Below are 18,617 nucleotides of genomic sequence, written 5' to 3'. Positions count from 1 at the left end.
CCGAGAGTTTCCCACTTGTGAATGGTTGGTCCGGGGAGAGCTTTGGGGTTTCTTCTGGGGTCCGACAGGGCTGTCCTTTGAGCCCTTTGCTTTATGTATTTGCCATTGATCCCCTCATAAGGCGGATAGAGTGCGATGCATTAGCAGGGGTTCCTCTGTCTCCCGGGAGGGCCCTGAAGGTCTCCGCTTATGCAGACGATGTCACAGTAGTCGTGTCTAGTGGGGAGGAGGCAGAGACTGTGGCACGGGTGCTAAGGGACTACTCAAGGGCCTCTGGGTCCTTGATTAATCAGAATAAGTGTGAAACTTTCTGGATGGGGAAGGGAGATCCTGCCTTCGATCTTCCGGATGTCTTCCCAGTGGCCCAGCCCAAAATTAAAATTCTTGGTATCGAATTTGGCCAGGGCGATTATGCCAAGCAAATTTGGGAGGTCAAGTTGGAAACCGCATCTGTTCTGGTGAACCGGTGGAAAGGGTTGAAATTTACCCTCAGAGAAAGGGTGGATCTTATCAAAACCTACCTGATTCCAATCTTTTTGTATCTCAGCCATGTGTGCCTTTTGCCGGAAGCTTTCTACGTTAAGATCAAAGGTCTCTTCTTCCAACTGTTATGGGGGAATAAGACAAACCTCATCAAAAGGAATATTACCTACCTACAAAGGAAGGAGGGGGGTCTCGGTATGGTGAACCCCGTTGTGTTCTTCGTGAACACCTTTATTAAATACAACTATAACAACCTCCTCTTGGAGAAGCCTCCTTTGTGGGTGGAGATCTTCAGAGTTTGGGCCCTTCCTTTTCTTGAGTGTTGGAAGAGAGGCGGCTTGGTAAAGAGCGTGCGTGCTCCTCATGCCCCTCTCCCGCCTTATGTTGCCGTGAGTCTGAAGGTGATGAGGCGGTGGTGTGTGTCTGTTGGGGAGATCAGGGCTTCTCCAAGAAGGGACATCGATAGGAGAGTCTTGGGTTCCTACTTTCATGCATCACTGGCCCTGAAAGACTGTCCAGACGAGGTGTTGAGATCAGGGCTCTCTTTAGTCAATTCCCCAAGGGTTCCCCCGAAGCTCAGGGATGTCGTCTGGCGCTCCTTCCACGGGAAGCTCTATGTTAATGGGAATCTGAAGTACAGACGCACTGATGACCGTGACTGCCCACGAGAGGAATGCTCTGGGGAAGTGGAAACGATGGACCACTTCTTGCTTCAGTGCCCCTTTAACATAGATGTTTACAAACAAGTCTCTGCTGCCTTGGGCATTCCTTGCCTCTCTGGTTGTAATTACCAGGAGTGGGCCTATGGGGCATTCAAGCGACACAGGGGGTATGATTTGGGCACTCTTTTCTTAGTCAGCTCTGTTGTCCGCTTTTACACCTGGAACACACGGTGCAAGGTTTCTCTCAGGCGTGAAGTCCTCCCCGGTCCAGTGGTGGTGGATATGGTACTGGGTGAGCTCGGGAAGATACGCTCTTTGGAGAGACAAAGGATGGATGAAGCAAGGTGGAAGGGTCTGTGGAGGGGCATTCAGTTTGACCCACCGTGAGTCTCTTGCTAATTCTGATGTCTCTTTGGTGATGGGCTAATACTTTTCACCCCCCTTAGATTTTTGCCTTCTATGTATTTTTCTGATGGGGCTTCATACGGTTTTAGGTGAGTAGCCCAATCTTTTGCCTTCCTGGAGTCTGAGCCATGTTTTGTGTATATAGTTGTTTATAGTAGAGTGGCCCCCAGTCAGGCTGAGCCGCTCATTGGGGTAAAAATCGTAAGCTGAAAATGGAGCAGGTTTGTGAATATCTCAGGTGCAACTTTGTACATCAAAATTTGTGCAGTTGCCCACAGAGGAAGCAGAATTATATGAATAAGTTGGTTTTGTTTATCCTTTGTATGTAAATATTTTTTTGCTTTGCTTATTTGTTTGTTATTTATTTAGATTTATTGTATTAGGATGCAAGAATTCAATAAACAAAAATTTCCCCTGTACTAAGCACAATTCAGCAGGAACAGCCCCCTAAGTTTGCTCATAGCCTGTACAGAAAGATACCATAAAACTATGGCAGCATAGGGATTCCCCTGCACTAAGCACAATTCAGCAGGAACAGCCCCTTAAGTTTGCTCATAGCCTGTACAGAGAGATACCATAAAACTATGGCAGCATAGCGATTCCTCTGTACTAAGCACAATTCAGCAGGAACAGCCCCCTAAGTTTGCTCATAGCCTGTACAGAGAGATACCATAAAACTATGGCAGCATAGGGATTCCCCTGTACTAAGCACAATTCAGCAGGAACAGCCCCCTAAGTTTGCTCATAGCCTGTACAGAGAGATACCATAAAACTATGGCAGCATAGGGATTCCCCTGTACTAAGCACAATTCAGCAGGAACAGCCCCTTAAGTTTGCTCATAGCCTGTACAGAGAGATACCATAAAACTATGGCAGCATAGGGATTCCCCTGTACTAAGCACAATTCAGCAGGAACAGCCCCTTAAGTTTGCTCATAGCCTGTACAGAGAGATACCGTAAAACTATGGCAGCATAGCGATTCCTCTGTACTAAGCACAATTCAGCAGGAACAGCCCCCTAAGTTTGCTCATAGCCTGTACAGAGAGATACCATAAAACTATGGCAGTATAGGGATTCCCCTGTACTAAGCACAATTCAGCAGGAACAGCCCCCTAAGTTTGCTCATAGCCTGTACAGAGAGATACCATAAAACTATGGCAGCATAGGGATTCCCCTGTACTAAGCACAATTCAGCAGGAACAGCCCCCTAAGTTTGCTCATAGCCTGTACAGAGAGATACCATAAAACTATGGCGGCATAGGGATTCCCCTGTACTAAGCACAATTCAGCAGGAAAACATAAAGGTACAGCCACCCTTTAAAGCAGGATAACAACCAGTATAGCAATAGAGTAAGCAGACCCCATGGTTATGGAGGTTTGGGAAAGGGTGGAGGGGGGGGGGGGCAGACTGCAATTGCTGCCTATCCCTACTGTATAAATTGCACTTCTCTACCTGGGAGTTTGACAGACAAGTCTGGGTTGGCAAATGCCAGGAGACTACTACTTGCCTGTATGCATAATGTTGATGATAACATTTGGTGGAGCTGGAATAAAAGTCTTGGGCCAGTTCTCCATGGTCTGGACCAGTGCTGTCCAACTTCTGCGGTGCCGAGGGCCGGAATTTCTCTAGCATACATGGTGGAGGGCCGCTAATGGAAGCCAGTTTTGACCACTCCCCCTTTTGAAACCACACCCACTTTAAACCACACCTATTTTATCACAATGGTGGTAGCACAGCAAAATCCCAAATGCTTGGTCCTTACTGTGGGGATATCAACCGTCATTCATTTGTGAAAGAATTATGTCATATTAAGATATACCCTTAAATTCCATATGCCTCCTCCTCCCCTGTGGATAGCACAGCAACCCCCAGTACATAATTACACACCTTTGGGACCATTTAATGGCAATTTCCAACTGCTAACAAACTCCCACAACAAACCCCTGCCAGGATCACCTCCCACAAGCAGCATAGGGCAAGCAGAGTATGGCACACACAGGCAGCACTCTGCCTGTCCTATGCTATCTGTGTGTGCCATACCCTGCCTGTCCTACCCTGCCTGTGTGTGCCATACTCTGCCTGCCATACCCTGCCTGTGTGTGCCATACTCTGCCTGCCCTACCCTGCCTGTGTGTACCATATTTTCCCTGCCCTATACTGCCTATGTGTGCCATACTCTGCCTACCCTATGCTGCCTGTGTGTGCCATACTCTGCCTACCCTATGCTCCCTGTGTGTGCCATACTCTGCCTACCCTATGCTCCCTGTGTGTGCCATACACACAGGTAGCATAGTCCAGGCAGTACCTGCATAGGTACCTACAGTACCTATGTCTGAGGTGTGAACAGGTAAACAATGGGGGTGATTACAGCCTGAGCCTGAGGTGTGAACACTGCAGGGGTTGAACAATGCAGGTAATAAAAGGTGTGAACAACACAGGGGATTACATGTTTAAACAATACAGGGGGATTACAGCCTGAATCTGAGGTGAGAACCATGCAGGGGGCCAGTTAATCTCAGTACTGATACCATTTAAAGCTTACACAAAGGTAAGCCATCAAAGCAGCCAGACAGGTGGGGGGCCACACAGAGGGGGGTCGCGGGCCGCCAGTTGGACAGCACTGGTCTGGACAATTCCATACTTCCTACCAACAGGTGGGCAAGGTCCATACAGAATGGGGTTGTGAGACTGGAGTGTAAGAACCTGACTGTCCTGACCTCTGCCCAACAGAACCCCCTATGGGATGAACAGGAACTGGGAGTAGGACCTGTTCCCCAGCATCAGTGCCCAACCTCACTAATCTTATTCTTATTTTCACTTATATTAGTGAGGTTGGACACTGATGTTGGGGAACAGGTCCTACTCCCAGTTCCATCACATAGGGGGTTCTGTTGGACTGAGGTCAGGGCAGTCAGGGTCTTACACTCCAGTCTCACAAACCCATTCTGTATGGACCTTGCCCACCTGTAGGTAGGAATGGAAGCAAATCCCATCAATAATGTTTCAACATCTCCTCGAAACCTTCCCAGAAGAGTTATAGCACCAACATCATATTCATCCCCTTTGGTTTTGGAGATGTTGGAAAGTCTACACCTGACACTGGCAATTTTGGGCGTATAGTGTTCCTACTGCCATAGCACAGAAAGCTTAGGATCATCTGGGCCTAAGTCACTATATTGGTATTATGCTGACAAATTATACACATTAGAAACAGAAAAATTGAAGTATTGCAAGGTGACCTGCTCCAGTATCCCATAGCAACCAAGCAGCAGTTAGCTCTTATTGCACTAGTGCAGTTAGAGTATTGAAAGCCAGCGTTGGGTTGGTTGCTGTGGGTTTCAGGGATCAGGTATTCTCTGCACCACCCTGAAGTTCACCGCTGTATCTAGGTCATTAGGTTTCTTTTTCTTATGAATAATTGAATAGGAAACCAGTGATAACCCCAAAAATTCTAAGAACAGATACAGGAATCTGCCCAATGTTTGACTCCAACCATTCCCTCAGCCAGGGAAATGAAAACAACAAGGACCTATGCCAAGGATCGTTGGCCTGGCATCCCAGTAGTGGGGGGAGGTAGTTCCCAGGGCACGGTACACAGTGGGCAAGTACAGAGGGGCGCGATGGTGATGGCAGGACAAGATGGTGACAATGGTGCCAAGTCTATTTAGCTATTTTACTACAGACCACAAAGGCTTAGTTCCTGCCAGTGAATGTCAATGCATGGCGTTGGTGATGATGGGTTTTAGGTTTCCTCTGTTTAAAGGAATGTGAATGCTGAAACCCAAGCTGCCCTAACCAGGAATGCTATAGCAGTGTAACCCATTACATACCGTGCATCTATAGCCCAATCATGTGCCCCCAGTGCCTACATATACCTTGCTTTGCCTACTGGGTCTATGGGGTATTCTCAGTGTATGATAGGGCAGGGCCTATAACGTTAGCGAGTTAGGAAAGATATCACTGTTTAACCCAAAACGGTTTGTACAGAAACATGTAACAACTGCAGTAACTGAATCTTCTCCAAGCCGGGTTAGCTTGTCCAACAACAGCTGCTTTGGGCCCTAAATCCCCATCATGCTCGCTCAGCGTACAGAAGCTCCACAACAGCTGGCCTGTACACACAGAGGTGCCATTCCCACCATAACAAAACTGGAGTCCCAATACCCATAACTGGGATGAGCGTCAGTATTTTAAAGGAGAACTAAAACCTGATAAAGAGTATGGGTAAAAATGGTGTATTTTATTTACAACCCAGAGGTTTGGCAGCCATATAACAGTAATGATCCAAGCCTTGAAAGTTGTCCCCAGCAGCTGCCATCTTGGATCTTGATCGGCCATCTTTTCAGTATCAGTGGCACTGCACTTGCTCAGTGAGTGGTTGAGAAACTGATGCGACAGGGCTAATTAGTAATTAATTCTGATGCAGACTGCACTGATCTGAGCTGCCATTTAATGTGAATCTTAATCTTGAATCAGTCTTGTATTGTGACGTTTAGATTGTGCAGGTATATTATGAGATGGTCCCTAAGCACAAGTAACAGCAGCCTAGGGTGGCAGCTTTAGGAGGTGGCCCTTGGTTGCCTATATATACAGAATTCATTTAATATAAATTAGAAACCTCCTCAGTGGGCGCCAGATCATACCTGTACAAATCCAGCAGCGGAGCTGGGGGGGTGCCCTGGGAGAATGGGAGTTACTGGGGGCATCTTCAGAGGCAAAGATCTTCCCTGGTAAGGGCAATGGTACGTGGCATGTTTAGTCACCTTTGGGCATCCCTTGTCACCTCCCAACTGGCTAAAATACAAATCACTGGCCGGAGAACATTTGCGGCGAGGATTTTTTCCAAAGTAGCCCCACAAATGGGAAAACCATTTGCATCAGTAGAGAAGATTTATCACAGGCGACTAATATAAACGTATGTCACTGCCCAAAAGGGCTATGGTGGCCTTGGGATTAGTTCTCCTTTACAAATACAAATGTTTCCCAGGTGACACAAGGCTTAGCTCAGCAGCCATCCATTCGCCTTGGATCACATCGAAATAGCTGACATATAGGTAACAAAGCGGAGCAGAAACCAGAGGGAAGGAGTGGAGTCATAGTGAATGAAGGTTCTTAGCACTGGGATGAGACATGTTACCAGCCTGAATCATCCCCATGTTCTCATCCCAATATGGCCCACACATTCCTACACAAGGCTGGTTTCAATTAAATAGTACAGCGTTCCGTGACATTATCCTATAGCTTCAGCCTACAATCCTGATTCACAAAGCTCTGTACATAGGCATTACCTCTTTCTCCGATATGTAGAGCTGATCCCCCCGTATAGCCACGTAACGGTTCTTCCAGATCTCCCTGAAGATGCCCTTCCCGCAGTATTTCCGAATCCATCCCACTTTTTCTGGCTGGCAGGGGGCATGGTTCCCATCTAAAGGTCCCTGGGAAGTTAAAAAGGTGGAGCACAGATGAATATAGGGGAAACCATCACATTAATATGAACTGTCGGCAGCTGGCAGACTTGCCCCAAAGGCCAGTGAAGCCAAGGTTAAGCTTTATATGCCCAATCCAAGAAAGGGTAACTGACCCAAACTGCCTAACCAAACTGAGAACTGGGTCCAGAACAAGGGAGTAATGTGCCCAATGACCCATTGCAGGAGCATATTCATTAAATACTATTATACAACACTGGGTAGGAACATAGAGCTGGACGATATACATAGAAGCGCAGTCCTATTAGCGACCAACATACTTTTCCATATCCAATATCCGGCCACTACTACAGCTTCCAAGCGTTGTTCCGATTCTGGGAGTTCTGTACTTTGGAGAGCTTACATGGCTCTAGAGTGTAAGCTCTTGGGAAGCAAATCTGCTGGTTGATGGTGACACTGGTTGGTATGCAAACATTTCCATATAGAATCATATATGAATGTGTGTTTTTAATACACTATGCATGCATGTAACAGAGAGGGCAAGGGTCAGGGTAAGGAATAATGCATTTGTGAGAATATTCCTCCCATCACAATAGCAGCATCGTTCATACAGTTACCCCCGTCTACTTTTAGATTGTAAGCTCCAATGAGCAGGTCCTTCTTAACCTTCTGTAGCAGTCACAACCTATATCTTTGATATACACCCTTCTACTTTACTGCACTGCAGAATATATTGGTGTTTTTTAATACATACTGATGATAACAATAATACAGTACCCTCTTTATACTGTCCTACCTAGAGGTATGATAAATTAAATATATGAACTTTTTTATATCATGTTTGTATAGGAACTTTATTGCCTATTTCTATGCATACACACACACACACGGCTATATGTACACACAGTATTGCTATTGCAGCATTGTACAATAAAAGCAGTGCTTATACAATAGTATATATATAATTATATATATATTTAGAGAAACATACATATACACAGAGATACAAACATCCAAAGGGATGGTATGATTATTACATTATGATGATCATTAATATTGTTACTATTATTATTATCTTATTAACACGCATTGATAAAGCACCAACATATTCTGCAGCGCTGTACTACTGAAGAGTGTTTAAATCAAACATATAAATGACATATAGGTACTGACCACTAACAGAGGTAGAGAGGGCCTTGCTCAAGAGCTTGCAATCTAAAAAGTACTATCTATAAATTTATATGCAATGAATGAAACTATACAGCATTCAACAATAGCATTTAGTGAGATGTATAGATTTAAATATGTAGCAAGACAATATTACAAATACATACATTTATATATAAATATGAGAGAAGATAGATCACTGAGTGCAATATTTATAGATAGATAGATAGATAGATGATGGATAGATAGATAGATAGATAGATAGATAAATGGATAAAGATAGATAGATGATAGATAGATACATAGATAGATAGATACATAGATAGATAGACAGATTATTGTATAATACAGTAGATCCAATAGATTAATGCATATACAAAAGAAGAGCTAAATGGCACCAATGCAATGCAGTGGGGGGCTGAAGGAGCCAGAGGAGGATATATATTACTGCATATCTCTGCGCTGCATCCCTGTGTGGCTGGGGGCAACCAAGGAAGGGACCAGTAATTGCCCAGCTCAGACCCATAAGAGCAGGGAATGTAGGGCAGAGGCTGGCCGGCCAGACACAGGGGGGATACAGGGGGTGAGGGGGGGATCAGTGTCTATAGAAGAGTAAGAAACACTCACCCTCTTTGCAGAAAGGTTCTTCTTCATGCTGCCAGGGCTGAGGCTGAGGCTATGGAGGCCAGAGTGTGCAAGGGGAGGATGGGAGGGTGCTGCTGGGTGCCTGCCTGGGTGCAGCAGTGGATGTGCCGTCTGCGCTCACTGCTCCCTCTCCAGCCTTCTGTTCTGCAGATCAGACACACAAGATCTGGTTTCACTAAGTCCAGCCAAGCCTCTTTAGCTCACACACAGTCATGTCCCCACACTCAGCAGCAACAGCCACACACTCACACACTCACACACAGCCTACCCCCCCTCCTTGCCTCTGCCCTCTCTCTTTCTCTGTTCAGTAGCTCCATCTATGGAGAGTCACTGTGAGTGTGATGTGAGATCAGAATAGAGAGGACATTACAACACGTCAGGGTTACTCCTTTGTTTCCCATTTATTCCCCCCAAGCTGGAAGGCAGGCAAGGGGGGCTGGAGTGGTGGGAAAGGAGGAGGAGGAGGAGGAGGAGAGGGATGTATGGAGGGGAGGGGGGGGGGGAGATGTGTCTGATTGTGTAATTCCCAGACCCCCTACTGATCCTGACCTCTCATCTGCAATCAGATGGCAGCTCCCACCTTACCCTAAATGATCCCTGCTTTCTTTGCAATTGACTGGGGGAGAAGGCATATGGTGTATAGCATGTATGTGTCTCCAGTTGTCTGGGAATTTAAACTCTTTAAATCTCCATTAACCCAACAGATCAGCTGTTGCCAGAAAATATGCTTTAACCACAAACAAAGGGGTCAACGGTATATAGATCCAGGGGTGTATGTGTATTATACATAGAGCAGGGTTATATCCGTATTGTAGTATACATAGAACAGGGATACCCCTGTACTGTATTATACAAATGTCTTTATTTTATTATGCACAGAGCCAGGAATGTATCTTTATTATGCACAGAGTCAGGGGTATATGTGTATTTATACATAGGACAGAGGAAAATCTGTATTATACACAGGGCAGAGGGGTGTATCTGTATTACACACGGAGCTAGGGGTGTATCTGTATTACACACGGAGCTAGGGGTGTATCTGTATTACACACGGAGCTAGGGGTGTATCTGTATTACACACGGAGCTAGGGGGGTATCTGTATTACACACGGAGCTAGGGGGGTATCTGTATTACACACGGAGCTAGGGGTGTATCTGTATTACACACGGAGCTAGGGGGGTATCTGTATTACACACGGAGCTAGGGGGGTATCTGTATTACACACGGAGCTAGGGGGGTATCTGTATTACACACGGAGCTAGGGGGGTATCTGTATTACACACGGAGCTAGGGGTGTATCTGTATTACACACGGAGCTAGGGGTGTATCTGTATTACACACGGAGCTAGGGGCGTATCTGTAGTATCACACGGAGCTAGGAGTGTATCTGTATTATACACGGAGCTAGGGGTGTATCTGTATTACACACGGAGCTAGGGGCGTATCTGTAGTATCACACGGAGCTAGGAGTGTATCTGTATTATACACTGAGCTAGGGGTGTATCTGTATTATACACGGAGCTAGGGGTGTATCTGTATTACACACGGAGCTAGGGGTGTATCTGTATTACACACGGAGCTAGGGGTGTATCTGTATTACACACGGAGCTAGGGGTGTATCTGTATTACACACGGAGCTAGGGGTGTATCTGTATTACACACGGAGCTAGGGGTGTATCTGTATTACACACGGAGCTAGGGGTGTATCTGTATTACACACGGAGCTAGGGGTGTATCTGTATTACACACGGAGCTAGGGGGGTATCTGTATTACACACGGAGCTAGGGGTGTATCTGTATTACACACGGAGCTAGGGGTGTATCTGTATTACACACGGAGCTAGGGGTGTATCTGTATTACACACGGAGCTAGGGGTGTATCTGTATTACACACGGAGCTAGGGGTGTATCTGTATTACACATGGAGCTAGGGGTGTATCTGTATTACACACGGAGCTAGGGGTGTATCTGTATTACACACGGAGCTAGGGGTGTATCTGTATTACACATGGAGCTAGAGGTGTATCTGTATTATACACGGAGCAGATAATATGCATTATACATGGATGGAAGGGGTGCGGGTGCTTTCACAGTCCATTGGTTAGAAGCTGTAACACTAGGGGAACGTACAGTTACCATGGATAAATATCAGGCCTGAAATCCACTTATTGAAACAAATACAAGTGCCAGATGCTGCACAAGGGCAGAAGATACAAAGGCATGCCTATATCCCTAGTATATAACAGCGCTCTATTTCTCTGCATTATTTCACCCCATGCCCAATACATAAGCCATAATGTATCAGTAGGGGCAGAATGAAGCAGCTTGGGGTGATGCAGGGCAATACAGTAAGAAACCATGTACTAATAAGGCACAAATCTAACGTTATTATGGCTAAGGTGTGGAATCAGCACAGACTGGGCAGGTCCTTTCTGTAAAGATGTTAATGACGGGAAAGTTAATTACATATGGGGATTGCAATAGGCTGCCTGTACAACCCTATGGCACCGCCGTACACATCCTGCTTTACACATAATGCCCTGCCAATACAATGGCCGTGGATTTGGATAAGTCGTTAGGCTTTACAGTAGCTGCTAATCCACCCAAGGAACCCACTACATTAATTGCTCTCACTTGCATTGAAGTCAGGCAAATTGGTCCGATACCAGTCAGTATTATATGCAGCGGGAGTTGTAGATACCCTGTCTGTCGCTCCAGTCAAGGCTCACTCCGCTGGATGAGGAGGCCGTACCATTGCAAACTGAGGCCTGGGAGGCCAATGACTTGGCAAGCAGCTGTTACTGCATCCCTCCCCAGACTTGGAGTCAAAATAGGAACTTCAAGTACACAGAGGCCAAACAGCCCCCCATAGGCCCAATACATAGTGACTATGGCATCTTACAACAGCCCCTCTGGTATTTGCCTGAACCCACAGATTGCCAGTCCGGGCCTGATTTTCAGTACACAGAGGCCCAAACAGCCCCCCCATAGGCCCAATAAATAGTGACTGTCTAGGGCAGTATTTTTCAACCTTTTTTGGGCAAAGGCACACTTGTTTCATGAAAAAAATCACGAGGCACACCACCATTAGAAAATGTTAAAAAATTTAACTCTGTGCCCAGCAGCAGTGCCCCCCTAGTACATTGGTGCCAAGAGCAGTGCCCCCCTAGTACACTGGTGCCCAGCAGCAGTGCCCCCCTAGTACATTGGTGCCAAGAGCAGTGCCCCCCTAGTACACTGGTGCCCAGCAGCAGTGCCCCCCTAGTACATTGGTGCCAAGAGCAGTGCCCCCCTAGTACATTGGTGCCCAGCAGCAGTGCCCCCCTAGTACATTGGTGCCAAGAGCAGTGCCCCCCTAGTACATTGGTGCCAAGAGTCAGCCCCCCTAGTACATTGGTGCCCAGCAGCAGTGCCCCCATAAGTCAGTGTGCCCCGTGGCCCCCCCTAATACATTGGTGCCCAGCAGCATTTTACTCTTCGGCGGCTTCAGCAGCATCTTCCCCTCACGCGCGCCGCCTCTGCACTTCTGCCTACACGCAACCGCACACAGGCCCTTTTATAACGTTGCGCCCTGTGCGTACTGACGTCACCCGTACACACGGGGCGCAACCAATGACAGGGCCCGGATTTTTTTTAAAGTAAAAATTGCGGCCCTGCCTACGGCACACCAGGCAACATCTCGCGGCACACTAGTGTGCCGCGGAACAGCGGTTGAAAAACGCTGGTCTAGGGCATCTTACAACAGCCCCTCTGGCATTTGCCAGAACCCACAGATTGCCAGTTGGGATCTGACTGCACCCACACAAAATAGCGTGAAAGTGTAGATACTTCAGGCTGCCCTGTGTGCCCAGTGACTGGTGCCTGCCATTAAAGTCAATGGCTGTCTGTGCAAGCAGTTCAGAGTGGCAGGGACAACCATTGACTTTAATGGCAGCCGCCAGTCACTGCACACATGGCCTTAAATGCACTAAAAACTGCAACTGCAAAGAGCTGAACCCCTGGAACTGAGTGTGACAGTAGCAAACGTAATTGCCCATATAAACTATAGCAGACTCGGAAGGGGATTACTGCCAAGAAAATGAGTTTACACAATAGCAAGTTCACTTTGCACAAGCTGTTATCTCCAGTTTACATTGCCTGGGACTGAAGCTGAGATTTATTTTTCAAATGTTTGGTTTAGGTTAGCTGTGAATGGCCCTGTTCTATTGTTAAAGGGGCCCCCGCACGGAAATAAAATGTGATTATAAGTAGCTTTCCAATATACATTCATTACACTGTTTTAGTGGTTCCTTACAAATGATGTGTAATTGCTATTGGAAATCTGATTGGCTGTTTCTATTCCCTGCACTGCTGCTCCGACTCCTGAAGCTAAAGTCAGCCGATTATTAGACTTGAAAACTCATTTCTGCTACATTCTTCCAAGAGTCAGACTCAGACAACACAAGGGGATAACCAATCACCGCTTTCAGCTTTTACTTATAGTAAAACATAACCACTGAATGCGTGTAATGAATGTTAATGGAAAAGCTGCCCAGAATTTGGGTGTACTTCCCCTTTAAAGCCAGGAAAGGAGATGTGATATGAAAAAGACCCCTAAACAATTGTAGGTATGATCTACTTTGGTTTAAGGTTTCCATAGAGATCATTAGAAAGTCAAAAAGGAAAGCAGAGGTTTCATTCCACCCAGTTTCAGTGCTTACATAGCCCCTGTAAGCGTCTAAAAGCTGGAAAGGCGGCGGCAAATAATTAAAAAACAAAAACATATGTATATACGGCTAATTGAAAAGATTCTAACATAGTCCGTTCCGTAACCTCCTAAAAGTTATCCTACAGGTGAACTTCCCCTTTAAATTCACATCCTGAATGGCTGATAAGCATCAAACTGCATGGCAGCACAGAAACCAGGGCAGTCTGCAGCGTGCACTTAATTGCTAATTGGCCACGCAGGATGTGGATTCATGTGTCTGGACTGAAAGAATGAGAGGTGGGAAGTATATCAGCAAGTAATCACTATAAAACCTGTCAATCAGCTTTTTTATTTTTGCATAATTGCCCCTTGTTTGTATTTGAGTTAACTTTTGTTATGATGCGGAAAGTAATATTCCAAGACAATTTGCAATTGGTCGTCGTTTCTCATTATTTTTTTAAATCATTTCACTTTTTGTTCAGCAGCTCCCCAGTTTGGAATTTCGGCCGTTATCAGGTTGCTAGGGTTCAAATGACCTTAGCAACCAGGAAGTAGTTGAAATGAGAGATTGGTATATGGATAGGAGAGGACCTGAATAGAAAAACAAGTAATACAAATAACAATAATAATATTGTAGGTCACAGAGTAATAGTTTTTTGGATGCTGGGGTTAGTGACCCCCATTTGAAAATGGGAAAGAGACAAAATAAATAAATAAAAACCTATTGAAAAGTTGCTTAGAAATAGGCATTCTACTTACGGGGTCCCCCGTCAACTTGGGAATAATTTCCCTCATAAACATATATTGAAACTATGTATCCATCTGGCACCCCAAACTTTGCGGGCCCCCCCCATAAACAGCAGTGTCTGCGTCGTCCATTTTTTTTTCCCCATCACTGTTAATTATGGAGAGGGGCGTGAAATGAAGTCATTGTGACTGCTACTGGTGTAACCTTCCCCTCTGTGCCATTGCCCCGTACAAAAGCTGCGCCCTTTAATCCCTCTGATGTGACACAGAATAGACTCTGGGAAGGGAGAGATGAGAGGAGGTTTGGCAGGGAGACAATAAGGGCGATACCGTCCCTTTATTCAGTAGCCGCTCTCCCAGGCACAATGAACTGCCCTCTGATCACTGACGGGAAAGCCCAATGCTCCCAGGGATGCACACATCAAGGCGTTACATAATATAGCATCTGTTTATATGTGTATTGTAATATATATCTAGAAAGCCTGCATGGGAATGAAGTGTAAATAGCACCCCTAGTGGTAGTTTGTGCTGTAGTTCTACCGAACCAAAGGGGGAAAATGGAATATTCCACTTATATTTAACCCTTTAAGTGCCAGCCGAATTCGTCATTTCAGTTCCCCCCAGTGCCAGACGTTTTTTAAGCATTTTGTACTCATTCACTTTAAAAATGTTTTTTGGTAGGAAAACCTCCATGAAACTAGGGAAATTATATATTGTTTTTTTCGTCACTAATTGGGCTTCGACATACATACCAAATTTTATAATTTTTCTGGAGATATGATGTGTATTTTGGGTGAAATATGTAAAAAAAAAATAAAATTATGAAAAATTTCTGTATATTTTGAGTTTTTTTTCCATAGAAAAGTTAATTTTACACACTTTTTTTTGTTGTTTGTAAAAGCCCTGATACTCCCAAGTCCAACGATACCAAATATGTGGTGGTACCCCACAGTTCCTGTCCAGAAGTAACCCCCAAACTAAAGCAATACTTAGTACAATATCACACCAGAACAAAGCGGAAAAGCGCTTGTAACAGTTGATGCAGCATAACTTATATGTAAATCTAGAATATCCCCTCATGTTTGGTATCTTTAGAAACTACAGACCTTCAGGTTTCCAGGTGCAATGTAGTTTTCACTCAAAAGCCAAATACCTTTTGTCAGTGCATTGTGAAATTTGGAACTTTTTTTGACATTTTTTTTTTTTTCTAAAACGTAAACTTGGACGCATGATCAAATGTGGATTTGACAAAAAAAATGTCATAAAAATTTTCTAACAAAGGCAAATTTGAAAGACAAACTTCTCCTGAATAAAATGATGCCCCATATGTATGGGTGCACATAAAGACATGGGCATCAAACACTCCAAAGCAGGGGCAATGCACAAGGGCAATTACAGCTAAAAATGTGGGTGCTGTGCTCCATGTGCACTACCTGCAGTTTTTCAGTGTTAACCCCCCTACTTGTGAAATAACCCCCACAAACTATATATGTCTGAAAAGTGCACACCTTCAGCTATTCACAGACGCCACTCTCCTCTTTCTACATGGAAAATTGTGGCCGCAGTCCCTTGCAGAAGTCAGCACTTTGGTCAGAAATCAAGAAAAAAACAGATACAAACCTAGATTTCTCCCCAAAATCTCCATGGCAACTACCAAAAACTTACTAAACATCAATCTGCAAGTTCCCCTGAATAAAACGATACCCCATATGTATGGGTGCACATAAAGACGTGGCCACCAAATGCCCCAAAACAGGGGCAATGCATAAGGGCAATTTCAGTTGAAATTTTGGGGGCTGCGCTCTATGTGCACTTCCTGCAGTTTTTCAGTGTTAACCCCCCCTACCTGTAAAATAACCCCCACAAACTATATATTTCTGAAAAGTGCACACCTTCAGCTATTCAGAGACACCACTCTCCTCTTTCTACATGGAAAATTGTGGCCGCAGTCCCTTGCAGAAGTCAGCGCTTTGGTCAGAAATCAAGAAAAAAACAGATACAAACCTAGATTTCTCCCCAAAATCTCCATGGCAACTACTAAAAACTTACTAAACATCAATCTGCAAGTTCCCCTGAATAAAACGATACCCCATATGTATGGGAGCACATAAAGACGTGGCCACCAAATGCCCCAAAACAGGGGCAATGCATAAGGGCAATTTCAGTTGAAATTTTGGGGGCTGCACTCTATGTGCACTTCCTGCAGTTTTTCAGTGTTAACCCCCCCTACCTGTAAAATAACCCCCACAAACTATATATTTCTGAAAAGTGCACACCTTCAGCTATTCAGAAACACCACTCTCCTCTTTCTACATGGAAAATTGTGGCCGCAGTCCCTTGCAGAAGTCAGCGCTTTGGTCAGAAATCAAGAAAAAAACAGATACAAACCTAGATTTCTCCCCAAAATCTCCATGGCAACTACTAAAAACTTACTAAACATCAATCTGCAAGTTCCCCTGAATAAAACGATACCCCATATGTATGGGTGCACATAAAGACGTGGCCACCAAATGCCCCAAAACAGGGGCAATGCATAAGGGCAATTTCAGTTGAAATTTTGGGGGCTGCACTCTATGTGCACTTCCTGCAGTTTTTCAGTGTTAACCCCCCCTACCTGTAAAATAACCCCCACAAACTATATATTTCTGAAAAGTGCACACCTTCAGCTATTCAGAAACACCACTCTCCTCTTTCTACATGGAAAATTGTGGCCGCAGTCCCTTGCAGAAGTCAGCGCTTTGGTCAGAAATCAAGAAAAAAACAGATACAAACCTAGATTTCTCCCCAAAATCTCCATGGCAACTACTAAAAACTTACTAAACATCAATCTGCAAGTTCCCCTGAATAAAACGATACCCCATATGTATGGGTGCACATAAAGACGTGGCCACCAAATGCCCCAAAACAGGGGCAATGCATAAGGGCAATTTCAGTTGAAATTTTGGGGGCTGCGCTCTATGTGCACTTCCTGCAGTTTTTCAGTGTTAACCCCCCCTACCTGTAAAATAACCCCCACAAACTATATATTTCTGAAAAGTGCACACCTTCAGCTATTCAGAGACACCACTCTCCTCTTTCTACATGGAAAATTGTGGCCGCAGTCCCTTGCAGAAGTCAGCACTTTGGTCAGAAATCAAGAAAAAAACAGATACAAACCTAGATTTCTCCCCAAAATCTCCATGGCAACTACTAAAAACTTACTAAACATCAATCTGCAAGTTCCCCTGAATAAAACGATACCCCATATGTATGGGTGCACATAAAGACGTGGCCACCAAATGCCCCAAAACAGGGGCAATGCATAAGGGCAATTTCAGTTGAAATTTTGGGGGCTGCGCTCTATGTGCACTTCCTGCAGTTTTTCAGTGTTAACCCCCCCTACCTGTAAAATAACCCCCACAAACTATATATTTCTGAAAAGTGCACACCTTCAGCTATTCAGAGACGCCACTCTCCTCTTTCTACATGGAAAATTGTGGCCGCAGTCCCTTGCAGAAGTCAGCACTTTGGTCAGAAATCAAGAAAAAAACAGATACAAACCTAGATTTCTCCCCAAAATCTCCATGGCAACTACTAAAAACTTACTAAACATCAATCTGCAAGTTCCCCTGAATAAAACGATACCCCATATGTATGGGTGCACATAAAGACGTGGCCACCAAATGCCCCAAAACAGGGGCAATGCATAAGGGCAATTTCAGTTGAAATTTTGGGGGCTGCGCTCTATGTGCACTTCCTGCAGTTTTTCAGTGTTAACCCCCCCTACCTGTAAAATAACCCCCACAAACTATATATTTCTGAAAAGTGCACACCTTCAGCTATTCAGAAACACCACTCTCCTCTTTCTACATGGAAAATTGTGGCCACAGTCCCTTGCAGAAGTCAGCGCTTTGGTCAGAAATCAAGAAAAAAACAGATACAAACCTAGATTTCTCCCCAAAATCTCCATGGCAACTACCAAAAACTTACTAAACATCAATCTGCAAGTTCCCCTGAATAAAACGATACCCCATATGTATGGGTGCACATAAAGACGTGGCCACCAAATGCCCCAAAACAGGGGCAATGCATAAGGGCAATTTCAGTTGAAATTTTGGGGGCTGCACTCTATGTGCACTTCCTGCAGTTTTTCAGTGTTAACCCCCCCTACCTGTAAAATAACCCCCACAAACTATATATTTCTGAAAAGTGCACACCTTCAGCTATTCAGAAACACCACTCTCCTCTTTCTACATGGAAAATTGTGGCCGCAGTCCCTTGCAGAAGTCAGCGCTTTGGTCAGAAATCAAGAAAAAAACAGATACAAACCTAGATTTCTCCCCAAAATCTCCATGGCAACTACCAAAAACTTACTAAACATCAATCTGCAAGTTCCCCTGAATAAAACGATACC

At 44.9% G+C, this 18,617-nt stretch overlaps 1 protein-coding gene across 3 annotated transcripts in view; it reads right to left on the bottom strand.

Annotated features, from left to right (window-relative positions):
• The window catches only part of plekho1 (pleckstrin homology domain containing O1), a 58,709-nt gene that overhangs the window by 38,830 nt on the left and 1,262 nt on the right, over positions 1-18,617 (bottom strand). For 2 of the 3 annotated variants that reach the window (XR_004219774.1, XR_004219775.1), the window contains exons 1-2: positions 8,772-9,232; positions 6,840-6,986 (exon numbers count right to left, since the gene is read on the bottom strand). Coding sequence is in view for 1 of the 3 variants with exons in the window: in XM_002938461.5 (XP_002938507.1) it covers positions 6,840-6,986; positions 8,772-8,798 (174 nt within the window). In the remaining 2 variants the exon portion in view is untranslated. Of the gene's footprint in view, positions 1-6,839; positions 6,987-8,771; positions 9,233-18,617 lie in introns of those variants that run through there. The other variant, XM_002938461.5, reaches the window with a different exon arrangement.

The sequence above is a fragment of the Xenopus tropicalis genome, chromosome 8, assembly GCF_000004195.4.
Source record: "Xenopus tropicalis strain Nigerian chromosome 8, UCB_Xtro_10.0, whole genome shotgun sequence".
NCBI lineage: Eukaryota > Metazoa > Chordata > Amphibia > Anura > Pipidae > Xenopus > Xenopus tropicalis.
Note: the sequence above shows the minus strand (reverse complement) of the source record. Positions and strands in the feature narration are given on the sequence as shown.